The sequence below is a fragment of the Muntiacus reevesi genome, chromosome 2, assembly GCF_963930625.1.
Source record: "Muntiacus reevesi chromosome 2, mMunRee1.1, whole genome shotgun sequence".
NCBI classification, from domain to species: domain Eukaryota; kingdom Metazoa; phylum Chordata; class Mammalia; order Artiodactyla; family Cervidae; genus Muntiacus; species Muntiacus reevesi.
Window position 1 is genome coordinate 52,816,132 of NC_089250.1, and position 15,649 is coordinate 52,831,780.

At 58.9% G+C, this 15,649-nt stretch overlaps 1 protein-coding gene across 1 annotated transcript; it reads left to right on the plus strand.

The window, feature by feature from the left end:
* The first annotated feature begins 734 nt into the window (after positions 1-734).
* Positions 735-14,572, plus strand: NKAIN4 (sodium/potassium transporting ATPase interacting 4). The gene is given in 11 exon segments (XM_065919165.1): positions 735-751; positions 2,038-2,158; positions 2,263-2,412; positions 7,308-7,445; positions 8,434-8,513; positions 9,432-9,532; positions 9,535-9,627; positions 9,630-9,688; positions 12,563-12,623; positions 13,678-13,765; positions 14,473-14,572. Coding segments are annotated over 11 exon segments (1,008 nt in total).
* The last annotated feature ends 1,077 nt before the right edge of the window (positions 14,573-15,649 follow it).

Genomic DNA, 15,649 nt, shown 5'->3' on the forward strand with positions numbered 1-15,649 from the left:
GCCTGTTTCTATCCTCCATTGACCACTTTTCACAGCCAGTGCCTCCCTGAAGTGGCTCCCTCCTTCATCTGAGACAGGCATGGGGCTGACTCAGACCGGGGCTGTCACACTCCTGGCCTCTGACCTGCTGCATGGATGGACTTGGCCCCATGTGAAGAAAGGCCTGATCGACCTGGCCTATCTGACCCCTGCCACTGGCTCTGAAAGATGCACAGGGAAGAACTGTGCCCTGGGATAAAGGAGGTGGAAAGAAGTCGGAATGTGACCCTGCTGATTCTCGAGACCACGCACCACTGCAGAGGACAGCTACTTCTGAACCTGAGTTGTCATCATCCTAAAACACCCAGGAACTTGCAGTTGTGCCAGAGGACACTTGGTTATTCAGGCTAAGGAGTCATAGCCAAGAATGTGTTGAGACAGGGCCAGCTTCTCAGATTGCAGACCTGAGGGCTCAGATCCCTGGGTTATGACAGGAAGACCCACATACCCCCTGTCTTAGCCCCTCCCATGCCTATCTTAGTCAAGAATCTGTCCAAATTCTAGTTAGATACAGAAAACCCAACCCCACATGGCTTAAACAACAAAAGGATGCTATTGGCTCATGTGGTGAAAAGCCAAGTGGTAATCTGGCTTTTGGATAAGGTTTGATCGAGCAGCTCAACGGCATCACTAAGAACCAGGTTTCTCTCTGTATGTTTGCTCTGCTGTTCCATTTTCATCTGAAGGTCCCCAATATGCCGCTCCTAATGCTGTAAGCTTTGTGGTTCACATCCCAGCCAAAAGCCCAAGATTCTGTTGGTTGGGTCACGTGCCCACTTCTGAACCAACAACAGGCCAAAGGGATGGAATGTGCTGACCTGTGGCATCTAAGACCCAAGCTTCAGCCCTGGAGCTCCAGAGGGAGGCAGTTCCCAGGACTGCAAGGGCTCAACAGAAGTCTGAGGGGTGGGGAGCAAGCAGTTTACACCTGCTTTACAGCCCACCATGTTCCCTGGGGGTCAGGTGAGCTTCCCCTGTGGCCAAAGTTGAGGTGGGGATTTCGTGGCTTCCTTCTGTGTCCCCGGGGCTCAGCCTGAGCCCAGCCAGCTTGGCATGAACACTGGAGATGCCTGGGTGGGGCTCTGTCCACTGGAGATGCCTGGGTGGGGCTCTGTCCGACTACTCTTCTCTTTGGGGTGGGGTAAGAGGGATGGGGAGGGGAACTGCTGCTGGAAGGAAGGAGGAAACCAGTGTAGGTTGAAGGGCAACTTGTCTGTCTGGAGAGGCAGGGACTCAGCCTGAAGGTGGGAGAGAAGAAGCGTTTCAGGTGGACTGAAGTGCCACGTGCTGAGCTGCCCCTCACCTAGTGTGACCCTTCCCTCTCCCACCCATACGGCCACTCTGTTCGGGTCCTGCTCCTCCCTGGGGTCTAACCAGGGCCTCATGCCCCCTCCCAGCACGAGGCACAACTTGACCATGGCTCACACTGATAGAGAACCCAGAGGCTCCCTATGACCAGGGAGAAGTCCCAACCCAGCTGTGCCCACACCTCTGGCCCCCACCTTAACTGCCTCCCTCCCACCATCTGCCTTCCCCCTTGCTCAGTCCCACCTCCACATCTGTGACCTGGGGGTCCTCCTCTAGTCCTCCCTCCAGTTAGCACAGGAACCTGCCTGCAACCCCGGGTCTCCCTCCCCCTCCAGCCTGATCCTGGCCTGGCCTGCAGGCCCCCCACGGTGCCTGGGAAGGTGAACTCCAATAGGCTGGCCACCCCCTCCTCTTCCTCCTAGGCCCTCACCCCCAGGAGGGGGACTTCTGAGCACTTAACCTGGTCCAGGAAGCCTCAGTGATTGAGTGTGCCTGGGGCCCCATTAGGAAGGAGGCTGGTTGGTTGGGTCCCGCAAGGGCCTGGGGGCAAGCTCAGGAAGTGTGGGGTGGGGTGGGTTGGCAGCAGTGCCAGGTCTGTCCCGGAGCCACCGCAAGGCTCCTCCAACTCCAGGCCGCCTGAGAAGCCGCGCCATCGCCCTTTAAGAAGGGGATCCCACGCCCCGTCCCTAGCTGGCGAGAAACCCCCAGAGTCCGAGTTAGAGAGGGAGAGAGACTTGGCACAGCTATTATTCGGAGAGACGCGGCTGCGCTGGGGGACCCTGGCTGCCCGGCGGAGCTGAACGGAGGGCAGGTGGGAGCTTCGGGGTAGGACCTGGCCTGCGAAGGTCACGAGTGCGGGGAGGGGTCGGGAACCGGAGGGAGGGGCCGGGGGAGGGCCCGTGGGCGGGGCTGAAGTGGGAATGTGAGGAGCTGCAGGGCGGGGGCGGCGGACAGAGGGTCGGAAGTCCGGCGCGCCGGGGGTCCCTGGTGCACCGGTGTAGGGCCGGTACCGTGGGCCGCTGCTCTGGCCGTTGCGCTCTCATCTTCATTTGTACTTTCCAGCTAGTGAGTGGCGACCGGTCCTCGGGCCCGGCAATCCCGGCGCACAGGGGATCCGGACGCCGCCTCCGGCTCTCAGCCCTGCCCACTGGGTCCGCAGCAGTCTCTCTGCGGTTTCCCGACTGGGCAGGGCCCACACGCTTCTGTTGCCTCAGTTCCCCGCCGCCCGAGGGCGAGGAGTGGGAAGCCAGCGCCCAATGCGCGACCCCGAAGGCCCCTCCGTGCGACCCGGCGCGCAGTGTGTGCGCTCCGGGGCCGGGCTGGGGGCGCGGTGCGGGGCGGCCGCGAGGTGCGGAGAGGGGTCCTAAGCGGCCGCACAGGTGCTGGGGAGCTGCTGAAAGTGGCTGGAGCGGAACAAAAGCCTCCGGCCGGAGCGCCCGGCCCTGGATCTCCGAGACCTGAGCTGGGAAGGGGCGCCGCTGCGCGCGATGTCCACGGTTGTCCGAAGATGTGTGTGGCCCCGAGTGTGCGCACAAGGAACATATGCAAGGGTGTGTGTGTGTGTGTGTGTGTGTGTGTGTGTGTGTGTAGCCAGTTGTCTGAAGATGTGTGTGGCCCCGAGTGTGCGCACAAGGAACATATGCAAGGGTGTGTGTGTGTGTGTGTGTGTGTGTGTGTGTGTAGCCAGTTGTCCGAAGATGTGTGTGGCCCCGAGTGTGTGCACAAGGAACATATGCAAGGGTGTGTGTGTGTGTGTTTGTGAAGCCAGCACTAGGCAGTGAGTGAGCTGTGGAGTCCCTCTTCTGAGATCTGACAGCCCCTGGGGGCCAGGGTTCAGGTGAGTTTGGGAGTATCTATCAGTATGTTGGCCTGTCTGTGGAGGGGGTATTTGAGCCCCGCTCTGCCCGCCCTTGGCGGTCCCAAGCTGGAGGAGGGCGCCCCTGCCCTTTGTCCTGACCTGAAGATTCGGGGAGTGGAGAAGAGGGTTGGAGCTCTCTTGCAGGGCTGCACTTCCGTATCTTTTGTGTCTGGGATTAGCCGAGCTCTTTGAATTCCAAGCTTTGTCAGAGGACTTGGGCAGTCCTCTTTCCAAGTTTCTCCTCCTTTAGTTCTGCCCTTGGAGCTTCCAAGAGCTCCTGCTGCCCAGGAGGAAGGGCCTAAAGGAAGGTGGAGGCCACTGGGCTGGGGAGGAGATGAAGGTGGGCCTCCGGGTCTCTGGTCTTAAAAGGGAAATGCTGCTTTGTTGAGGTCTCTGGGTGTGCTTCTAGCTCAGCTTGCAGGGTGCTTTCTCTGGAACTGGAGGGCTGTGGAGGAGGAAGGGGCTTGCTTCAAAGAGGCTGTGAGTAGGAAGTCCTCCCCACGGTGCAGAGATGGGGGGGTCTGATCCTTTCCCTGAGGGCAGGGCTGGCAGGAGGCTGAGATACACAGGTCTGCCTGGGGGCAGGAAGGGATTCCTGGAGCTTCCTCTGGGGCAGGCTTAGTGCTGTGGAATCGCAGGTCTGGGGCTATTGGTATCAAGGAAGTAGGTGGGCAATCTGCAGAGATTTTTCTGGTCACATCAGGCCAGGTGAGAGCTCAGGCCTACAGAAGGTGTGAGGCCCAGGGACTGTTCCGCCAGCAGCAGGGAGCCACCTCAGGCCTTAGAAGAACCATGGCACTCATTATCTCTCGGTGGATGGTGCACAGATGGGCACCCCACAGACCTCTGGAGATGTGGCTGCAGCTGGGTGGGAAGTGGGGGAAGGCTGTCTAGGCTTGAGGGGAACAGGGTTTCCCTGGATGGGGCTTCTTGCGGACTCTTTAGTCTCAGCCAGGCAAGTCCTAGTGCCAGGACAGAGCTGCCTCCCCACTTGGCCAGTGGCCACAGCTAAGAGCAGTAGACAGCTGCAGAAGGCCTTTTGTCCCAGCCATGCCCCTGTCCCTGCTCTGCTGGGTGGAGGGAGCAGTGGAGTAGGAAGAGGTTTGACATGGTCCACCGCTCGGCTCACTGTGTGTGTGGGAAGGGGGAGCAGAGGGGGAAACCGTGAACTGAGTCCTTGGCTTGCTTTTCTCTTTCTGACAAGCGTGAGAGTTTTCTTGTTACCCAACTTCAGGACAAAGGCCTGAGCATCTCTGAACCTTCTCCCTGGAGAATAGCGTGACCTTTGTGGGCTCTGAGCCTGAGGAACACCCCGGAGCCTTTTCCCAGGCTGTGCCCCAGGTTTGTAGGAGCCAGGGCCCAGGGAGGGGTTTGGGACAGGCGAGCGGGCTGCTGGGGCACTGCGGAATGCGGAGCCTTCCAGGACCTTGGCTTGGAAACAAAATGACAGCCCCACCAGCCCCACCTGTGCTGGCCACCCTGCCAGCTGTGGGGTCTCTGGTGAGCAGACCCTGGGGACCACCCCTCAGACTTAGAGAGCCCTCAGCAGGGCTGCACAGCCGGCTGGGTCGGGGGCGGGATGGAGAGGGCATTTGGGGCATCCTCACTTTGCCTCCCCGCTCCGTGCATGGTACCTGGAGGAGCTCAGGCAGGGCGGGTGTTCTGCCCATTGGTCAGGGCTTCTGGACACCAAGGGGAGGCCTGTGCTCAGACTGGGGCTCATTCTGTGTCTAGAACAGGTGCTGTTGGGCCAGCTCTGCCCTGAGGGCTGTGTGCATGCTTGTGTGTGCTCAGGTGTGCTTGTGTGTGTTTGTGCGTGCACATATGTGCTCGTGCATGCATATGTGTGCTCATGTGTGCATATGTGTGTTTGTGTGTGCTCTTGTGTGCATGCGGGTGAGTGTTTCTTTTTCCTGCCCCAAGGAACGTCCCACCAGTGTAGGGTGTTCTTGCTTCCACTCCCCCATCTCCCTGCTCCTTTTTCACCACCTCTAATATTTGCCTCCTCATGGCAGTCCTTCCACCCATCCCTCCCTGCCCTCATCTGTGGCAGAGAGTCCATGTGGCCATCCTCCTTGGAGGCTGTCAGCTTGGGGTTCAAGTCTACCCACCCACAGCTGCCCAGTCAGGCTGGATCAGGGAGGCAGGACCTCTGCCCTTAGACACTGGTCTCTCTTTTCCCCTAATCTGTGTAACTGAGGAGTTTCTATGTGCAGGGCTCCTCTGGGTACTGGGGGCCATACCAGGGTCAGCTGAGCGCAGATGGGGCCAGTGAGGCTCATTCAGGGCCCGGCGGTGGTCTAGCTCCAGGCAGTATCTGCAGACAGATGGACAGACAGACCCTCTTGCTGCCCAGGTCAGCCCTGTGTACATGCTGGGAGAATGGGGCAGTGAGACAGGACCATGGCTCTAGGAGTTGAGAGGTGCAGGGACTCAGGACGCAGCAATGAAGTGAGGGTGGGGCTGGATGGCAGGGCCAGGCTGCCCCACCTATATGAGGGGCTCAGACTTTGTCTTAAGGGCATGGGTGTTCTTGCAGCTGGGTGCCCCAAAGACCTGGGGGCTGCTGTGCCCACCCTGCAGGGAACAGGCTTCCCTGGACAGCACCCAGCAGACTGAGGAGAAGGCTTAACATCTGCTCAATCAGACCCTGAAATGTACCCTGAAACTGGCCCAGTTCGCTGACAAGTTCTCCACTTTGTGCCCTACTGCCTGCTTCCTCCTGCAGGGGAAGAACATTCTGGAGCCTCTCCATGGGGGTCCTGCCCGGCCACTCTGCTGAGAGACACCTTCCCCCTGGAAACTGCCTGTTGTGATCCCCTGCTTGTGGCCTGTTCCCACCTCCCTGCTCCCCACTCTAGCTGTCTCCTAGGGCAGAACCCAGCCTCCCGGAGGACACACTTGGAATACCCCTCTCTGAGACCCCTTGGAAATAGCTGTTACCGCTCTGGCCAGTGCCCAGGATGCACCCATAGCAGCTGTGTCCTGGGAGCTGGCTGGGGTTCCATGAGGGCTCCAGGACACAGGCCGAGAGCAGTGAAGAGGAGTGGGAGTGTTGGGGGAGGGCCGAGCATCCTGGCTGCAGTAGGGGCTTCTGTGGCCAGCAGGCCTGGTGACCACAGAGCCGATCCACACAGGCCTACCTGGCTGGGCTCCATCCATTAGTGTTGGGGCCATGTGTGAGGGAGATCGCCCCTCGCCACCCTGTCCTCCTCACTCCCCTCTGTCCCAGCTCTGCTGCTCTTGCCTCAACCCGTCCAGGTCCAGTCCATCCCGACTGTGAGAGGACTGGCTTCTCCCTCTAACACCTGAGGCTGCCTGCTGGGAAGGGCTCCCCTCTCTCCTCCACCCTTCAGAGTCCACCCCATGTCAGGGCTCCAGCTGGCAGCCCCTGCCCCACTTGCTCTGGGTGGGGATGGTGCACTTGCCTCTGTAGCCCTCCTGTTGGCAGTGAGTGCTGGGTTCACAGTGGGCATGTGGGGAAATTGCGGGGTACAGTGGATTCAGTTTTACTTTCTCCTGGTGATGAACTTTGCCTACAGACAAGATGAGTGAATGAATGAATGAATGAATGAGGGAATGCTTTCTGAAGTCATGACCAGGCTTGGAGTTGGTCCATCTCCCCTGCATATAAAAGGGCAGGTTTCTTAGGCGCCTCTGATCCCTTAGTGTTGGTCCTCCATTGGCCGAGCCTGCAAGGCTCATGCCCACAGTGCTGGGGTGTGGGAGCACCCTGGAAGGGGAGAGCACCCCCAAGCTGTGAGAGAACCCTGCAAACAGAGAGGGTGCTGATCTGGGGGCCCAAGGAGCACAATGTCCCACTTGAACTTGACCTTTCTGCCCCGTGTTCACTGTTTGGTCTGACAGCCTCCTGACTTAGAGCAGCCCCTGTGTTCTCATTATACAGGTGAGGAAACTGAGGCTGGGGACTTGCTCAAGAGGAACACCCCAGTGGTGATGCTTGTGGGTGCATTTGACTCATCAGGAGATTTTTGTTGAAGAGTTGAGACCACAGTGGGCGCTGGATAGTGGTGATCAGGCAGGAGGGGGGTCCAGGGCCCCCAGGGGTTTACTGCCCCTCATGCACCCGCCCTGCTCCTAGGTTACTGCCCTGGAGCTGCAGGTATTCAACTTCCTGGGCTACCAGTGGGCACCCATCTTGGCCACCTTCGCCCACACCATCGTGGTTATCCTGGGGCTCTTCGGCACCATCCAGTGCCGACCTTGCTACATTGTGGTGGTGAGTTGGCTCTGCTCCAGCCCTTCTGCAGGCAGGTGGGCTGGGATGACCAGCATGGGGGGCTTCAGTGACAATATTGTCCTAGAAGCCACTAGAAAACCTGGAAAGGCCAGGATTTCAGCCGCACAGACCCACAGGCACAAACCTGCCAGAAGCTTGAACTTCTGAGTTCTGACATGGAAATTGTGGCTTCAGGAAAGCTTCTGGGAAACTGAGCTGCAGGGCACCAGGGCGGGATTGAAACCCGGAATGTTCCAGCACCACTTCCCCTGCCCTGCCACCTTCTCGTACCCACCTCCCCCCACCTCCCTGTTGCAGAAGAAGCTCAAAGGATGTGCAGGAGGTTTTGCTGCAAGCAGAGCAGCATTTTCCTTCAGTGTAGATCACAATTATTGGTCTGGGCCAGGATGTGCAGCAAACACTACTGTAAAGGCCCAGGTGCGGGCTCCCTTCCTTGTGGCAGGTACTCAGCTCAGCGCCGCGGCACAGACCAGGCTGAGCAGTATGGCACAGTGGGCCAGGGCTGGGTCTCAGTAAAACTGGGTGCCAACAGGCAGCCCTCCCCCTGCAGGCAGCTCTAGGTGGTGATCTTTGGGTTGGATTTTGGGGGTGCTCTGGAGTTCAGGCCACACATGCTCTCGCTGACTATTGGTCTATGCAGGACGGGCCACAGGCACCCCTGGGCCAGGACACTGAGCCCAGAAACTGTGCTCCATGCTGGCTCCCCCAACCAGCTATTCCCATCTCCTGGGTGCACCCCCTACCCCCAGGGGAGCAGGAGCCCTGTCACCCCATCAGCACAGTGTGGGACCTGTCCCTGGTGGGCCGGAGGAGGCCCTCCTCCAAATGGAGCACCCTGGTCTTCAGACTCGGGAAGCAGAGCCCCCCACCCTGCAGAGGCTTTGTTCTCCAAGGGCATGGTGCAAAATCAAGTTCCCGCCCTGAAGAGCTGGGCTCACCCCACACCTGTCCTCCCCTGTCTCAGTAGTAGGCAGTGTGGGCAGCCACCTGGATGGCCTGGAATGTCTTGATTATCTGCGTCTACTTGGACATGGGGCCCTCTCAAAGGTGAGTGAAGTTGTAGGAAACTCGTGCAAATAGAGGGGTCTTGGCCGGTTCCAGGGGGACTGGGCATGCTTGGTTGTTTATTGCCCGTTTCCCTCGTGGAGGCAGCGGCTAGGTCTGTTTATGGTTGTGTCCCCTGCACCCTGAGCAGTCCTGGCCCACAGCAGCCACTCAGTAAAGGTTTGGAGAAAGACCAGTGATCTGATGGATGGATGAGGAGTTGTGGGTATTGGTGGACAGGTGGTCTCCAGCTGGGAGGAGGTGCACCAGGGAAGGCTTTCTGGAGGAGGGGGCCTGGGAGCCTGGGCAGCACCTGGAAGGAGAGTCAAGGCTGGGGAGCAGGAGCAGAGAGACTAGCCTTTGCAGAGGGATGCAGGTGGGACCACCACCCGGGTGGTCAGACAGACAGGATGCCGTCCTCCTGCCCACCCTCTGGACTGCTCCTTCAAGTGCTGATAAAGCCCCTGATCCCTCTACGGGCTGGGGGACAACTCATCTAAGCTGTGTTCTGCTGGGAGTATCCATGTGAGCAAATCCTGCCTATGCAACTCATTGGAGCACGTCACATGAAGTGCTGTGTTTTATCCTTGCCCAAAGCTCAGAGGGGAGTCTTAAGAGCCAGGAATGGGGCGGGTAGCATGGTAGGCAGTGGGGCAGATGACCCCTGCTTCGTGGGACCACACCTGGACAGCAGTGGGGGGACAGATGTTAGTTCCAACATACCTGAAATGGCAGCATTGGCCAGAGATGCGAAGGAGGGGCCCAGGGCACAGCAAGAGTGTGTCCTGGGCAGCGAGGTCTTCCTGCAGGAGAGGATATGAGCTGGGGTCCATGGCAAGCACAGTAAGGCCTTCCCTGCAGGGAAAGGCTGGAGGGCCTTGGTGCCCCTGTCCCCAACAGCAAACCCCTTGCCCTGCTCAGGGAGCCCATCTGCACTGCTGTGGGGGGGCAGGCTGGTAGTGTCCCTGGCACTCACCCGGTCGGTCCCACCTCCTCTCCTCAGAAGGTCAGTGACCTCCTGACCTCAACCTCTCCTGGCAGTGGTCCTGGTGGTGTGAGCATGGCCTGGGCTGTACGCACGAGGAACCAGCAGCTGGCCTGGGTCCTCTGGACAGACAGCCATCCTGGAGCATGGCCACACAGAGGCCCTGCACAGCGCCCTGCAGACCCTGCTGGCAGTGAGCATGGGGGAGGGGAGGTGGGGAGGGTGCACCGTGGCCTCTGCCAGGGCAGGAAGCCCCTCCTCACCCCATCCCTGCTGAGAGGTTAAGGAACCACACCACCACCCCCTCCTCTGTGGCCTGGGCCACCCGCTCTGTGAAGTGGGCTCAGGACCAACTGTGACCCCAGGGTTGGCATGAGGATGAGCCGAGGAGACAGAACCTGAAGCTTCTGAGGATGCTGCGGGGCCAGGCAGGCCTATGGAATCCTCCACAAGGGGCACTGAGATGAAGGCTTCTGCAGCCCTCTCCCTGCCCCATAGGCAGCATGACAGGTCAGGAGCCCTGAGAGCTTCCCAATGGGCTCCTCCAAGTCAGAGACTCTGTTTCCATGCCCGACGGTGGGTCCTGGAGCCAGGGGTAGCAGGGGAACCCCAACCTGGCCTGAACACTGGCTGCTTTCTCCTCCTGTGGTATTGAGAATAGCAGTGTGGATTCTTCAAATAAAAATACATAGTGCCCAGTTAAAGTTGAATTTTAGATAAACAGCAAGTTTTAGTGTAAGCATGTTCCATGCTATGTTTGGGGCTTACTTATAATAAAAAGAGTTTTACTGTGTATCTGAAAATCAAAGGTAATTGAGTATGGGGTATTTTGTCCGCAGCCCCAGGGAAGCGATTTGATGGGAAGGGCCGGGAGCAGGCTGAGCCAGTGCCAGGCAACCTGGACTGACTCCAGGGCTTGAGGCAGGACAGGTGTGGCCACCACAGGTCGCTGGTCAGACATGAAGGCTACTGACTCCCTGGTTCACACAGTGGGTCAAGAGCAGAGTGTCTGGGTGGATGCTGGGTTTACAACATGGATGCTCTGCACCAGCAGCTGACATTGGAAACTGAATTCCAAGTCTAGGGCCTTCCTTGGCAGAGAAAACAGGACAGTTTGGGTGCCTCATGAGCGTCCGGGGCTCCCCCTCCTCCTGCTCTCCCAGGACCTGCAGGGAATCAACTTTTGGGACACCTGGATGCTGCCCCAAGGACGTGGAGCTGCCCCTCCCTCAGCGGGATCTTCCCAGACCAGGGGTCAAGCTCATGTCTCCTGCATTGGCAGGTGAATTCTTTACCACTGAGTCACCAGGGAAGCCTCCTTTTTAAAATTTAGTTTTTTGTTGACGTATAGCCTGGAGAATCCCATGGACAGAGGAGGCTGGTGGGTTACAGTCCGTAGTGTCACAAAGGGTCAGACATGGCTGAAGTGAGTTAGCACGCATACACATAGTTGATGTACCATGTTGCATTGGTTTATGGTGTACAGCAAGATGGTTCAGTTATACACATAGGTATGTCCTTTCTTTTTCAGATTCTTTTCCTGCGTAGGTTATTACACAATGTTGAGTAGAGTTCCCTGTGCTATACAGAAGGTCTTCAGTGAAATGTCAGTCTCTAAATACCAGTCAGTGCTCTGCTGTTTGCTCTTGAGGATCCAGGAGACACAGACCCTTGACTGCACAGTCGGCCGGTGCTGGGGGGCGAGGATGGCAGGTCCAAGAGCCCCATGGAGGAGCTGGGCAGGATCCCGAGGCGGGACAGGAGGGGCATTGTGAGGGCAGACATGTGGAAGACAGGGTGGCCTCCCCCAGCGCCCCGCCTGCCCGCCGAGGAGGAGCAGGGCTGCAGTGATGAGGTTTTCAGCACCTTGGCCAGCTCTCGGGCAAGGCTGTTGGGAATGGCAGCTAGGTTTGCCTTTCGATGGCAAGCAGATAGACACAGCAGACGCCCCTGGCCTGCTGTCTGGGAGGATGGGCTTCTGAGCCCTTTGAGCTCCAGCTCCTCCTTCGAGGCACATGGGGCATCGAGGGAAACTGTTGGGCTGTATTGCATGAAGAGATAAGACGCAAAGATTAAGCTACCCCCTGAGGTCTCACCACTGATGATAGAAGGCAGCCTCTCCTTCCTGTGGCCCTTGCTCCTAAAGCTGTACTGCTGGCCGCCTTCATGTCCCTCCCCCACCCCGCATTGTGATTGTCCCATAGACAGACCCCACCACCTTCTCTGAAACCTCCTTTCTGCTTGTTCCCCTGATCAGTCAAGGTCCCAGCAAGACAGATATACACCAGGCGTGGGGGAACTCCTCCCCTCCCCACCCCATGCTTACCATTGCCCAGGCTTGGGTGGTGCTGGCCTTGTCCCATCTTAGCTGGAGCCCTGTCTCCTGCAGTGGCCCTGGTGCCCGGGGGTGTGTGGGGATTGAACACAGGTCTGCCCTCTTTGCCCTGAAGTCTGAGCATCCTTTGAGGAGCCCAGCTGATGAACTTGTGTCCCACCAAGCCCTCACCACTTGCAGGGCAGCAGCCTGCCCCACCCACTCTGCCCAGCATTGCCTATTGCACCAAGTCCTCAGTCTGTCTCCCCTGTGCTGTTGTGCAGACTGTGAACTTGGCTGACTTGGAGCTTCTGTACGGTGGCTTCCCGGGGGAAGAAATCCAGTCATTACTTACAGTGAGAGGCCCCAGGGAGGATGGCCTGGCTGTAACGGGGTGTCAGCTCAGGGGACATCCTGGCTGTGGCCATGTGCCTCCCAGAGCATCTCTCTGCATCTTACCCCTCGTTCAAGCAGGGGCTTGATCACCTTCCTGACTCACTCATCCACTGACTGCCCTCGCCCCTCTCAGCCCTTGCCCACAGGGATGCATGTGCAAGCTCCACTGGGGAGTGGACGCCATCTGGAACTCCAGAGTTGAGGAGGCTGGCAGATCACCCTGCTTGTTCAGAGTTACAGATGAGGAGGTCAGCAGGCGGTGGCCACATGGTTAGGATGCACTGAGGTCCATGTCCCATGAAGATGTGAATGCATCTCCCAGGGCTTCAGTCTGAGGGACCTCCCCGTGTCTTTCAGCCTGTGGGCTTCATCTGTGCCTGCCATGTGGTCAGTGTGATCACCAAGGAGGAGGACAGCTGCAAGTGAGTGACCACCAGCCTCCTGCAGAATCCCGTTACCAACCTGCTGGCCCCACCAGGGGGAGGAGAAGAGAAGCTGCAGGCTGGCCACAGAGGCCTGAGAGCTGGCCTCTTAAATGGGTCCCCAAGTCCTGGTTGGCTTAGGCAGAGATGGGGAGGTCCTGGGCTGTGGGCACCAGGGGTCAACACACCCCAAGCTCCCATGGTCTGAGGGTTCCTGTACTGCAGGGCTGACTCTGCAGTCCCTACAGCTGTTGCACGCAGAAGGCTGAGCTCTGACTAGCAGAGGAAAAGCCCTCTCGCTCCCCCTTGCAGTGGGCAGCTGGCCCCATTTCAGGCCCCAGTACTGGGGGGACAGATTTGAGAAGCGCAGGCACATCCCCCATCTGAGAATGCTCTCAACTTTCCTCTGATTTGCAGCATGAACACTCAGGTGTTCTTGCTGATCTGACCACCCCAGGCTCTGATGGGGTCTCGCCAGGATGAGAGGGGCTGGGTGGACCCAGGGGAACCAGGGCTCCTGTGGGCAGAAACTTCTCTAGATCTGAAGCACAATTCAGAGCCTCTGTCCCTAGAGGTCAGGTGGCCATAGAGTGGGCGGGCAGAGTGTCCTCTGAAACCAGATTTGCTCAGGGACCAGCCTCCAGGTATCCTGCCCCCTGGTGTCCGGTGGCCCCAAACTATCGCTCACCCCACAGTCAACTGGGAGGAAGCAGAAGGGGCTTCCTGTATTGGTTACATTAAAATGTTTTAGGTCGGGAGCCAGCCCTGGGGTTCAGCTTTGCTCAGCGGGCCCTGGTCGCCCATGTGCAGTGCAGTCACAGCTTTGAGGCACCAGGACAGGGGGAGCCCAGAAGGGCAAGGGGCAGACCCCCACTGAGAGGCCAGTGTCCTGTGAAACCCTTCGCCTAGTGGGAAACCCGCCCCCTACCCTCCAGTCTGGTCCGCTCCTGCTGCTGTGTCATCACCTGAGTGTTTGCACTCGGGAACTTCTCTGCTGTGCCATCCTGTCCATCATTTGGGTTGTTTTATTTGGGTCTTGGTTTGTTTCAGTTGATTTCATTAGTGGATTTGACCCATTTCCTCTCTACCACGTCAATGAAAAGCCTTCCAACCTCTAGTGCGAGCAGGCATCCTGTAAGTACGGCTGCAGAGCCTGCCCGCTGGCCTGGCCACCCCAGAGTGCACAGCCGCCAGGCTCCTCTCTTGGGGGAGGCCTCACCAGCCATCTGTCTGTCTGTCCATCCATCATCCATCTGTTTGTCCATCTCCCACTTTCCTGAGATCTGCTCTGGGCTGACTCTGGGCTGAGTGTGGGGTACAGAGGCTGAGGGGACACTGAGAGGCCCCCGCCGAGGAGAATGTCCTGCTGATTTTCCTGGGTTTCCCTGTGGCAGGAAATTTATGTATTTGGCTGCGTCGGGTCTGAGTTGCGGCACGAGGGGTCTTTGTGTCCTCATGCAGGATCTTCTGTGCGCGGGCTCAGCAGTCGTGTTGCACAGTTTGCTCCAGGGCATGTGGGATCTTAGCTCTCCCACCAGGGATTGAACCCGTGTCCCCTGTGTTGCAGGGTGGATTCTTAACCACTGGACCACTGGGGAAATCTCCTGTGGCAGGAAATATGTAGTGTTTGCTCTTTTCGGAGGATCAGACTTCTTCCCTCTTGTAACGCGATGTCCACAGCCCTGCAGCCCCCAGGCCTCTAGTGGGGGTGCCTGCACTGTTGACCTCCCTCCTCTGAAATGGCCTTTGCCACGGGGCCTGTCCCACATGGAATCCTCAAAGTGGAGTCAGAAGAGGCGGCTGATAGCCCCACTGCTAAAGCTATGCCTCCTCTGTCCTCCCTAGGCCCATGGAGACAAGCTTCCCCTTCACGGCCACGTATGCAACCATCCCCTGGGCACCCTGGCCCTCTTGGCAGCCCCCAGCCCTTCTACCCTGTCAGTGAGGCCCCATGTCAGCCAAGGGCCATCAGAGGCAGCAGGTGTTCAGGTCCCATGATGGGGTAGAGACCCAGCTCAGGCTTCCGGGCCAGGGCAGCATATGTGGGAGTCGATGACCCAGGGCACACAGGCTGGGAGAGCTGGCCAGGCTGGCCAGGCTTTTGGGGTTTCCCTCCAGCCGTGGAGCTGGGGTGGCCAGGAGGACCCAGGGTGAGCCTCTCACCTCACTCCCAGCCCCCTGGCTCAAACCTGAATGAGGTGTCTGCAGCCAAAGTCGGTTCTGCAGGGACAAGGCCCCCAGCTGCCTGCACGGGGAGCCCCATCCAGTCCAGGGTGGGCCTGGCTGAAGTCCAGCCCCTCCCCCACCCCACCCAAGGCCAGGACACGCTCCCCTTCTTGGGTTTTGTCCACATGGCAGCACCTTTCTTCCTCATCTCTGACCTTGCCCACCCCTCAACTCACTCCCACAGGCCCGCCTAAGTGAAGAGCAGCCATCCCGCCCCTGTGACCTCCAGCCTGTGACCCATCGTGGATGACAGGAGACTCCCGGCAGCGGACCCTCCCACCCCCACAGCCCTGCAGGTGCTGCAGGGTCTAGTAACTGTACGTGAACCAGGGTGGCAAGGCCAGTGCCAGGCTGGGGATGGCTGCAACCTCTGAAGAGTTTGTTGCTTCCTTTTTCTAAAGAGAAAAAAAAAAAGACATGAGAGAAAACCTCATTGCTGGCCTCGGTAGTACTGAGTCGCACTTCATCCACGGCATACCTGGGGCAGCTGTTCAAGGGGCCCCCTCCCTCAGGTGCCCTCCCCAGGGCAGCCAGACCCCCAAAGGCTGCACACATCCATGCTTGGGGGAGGGGCTGGCCAAGGGGACTGCAAGACGGGGCGAGTGTGACCCCAGCACAAGGGTCAGTGTGAGCACACGGTGACCCCACCAAGCCCTGTGGGAGTTAGGGTTAGGGCCACAGGTGCTGCGGCTGGTGGGACCCCCGGAGTGGGGGCTGGGCTTGCCCAGGAGGCCACAGGGCAGGGGCTGCCTGGTGACAAGTGGAGGACACTGTCCAAGCCCCCAGGTGCAATCGT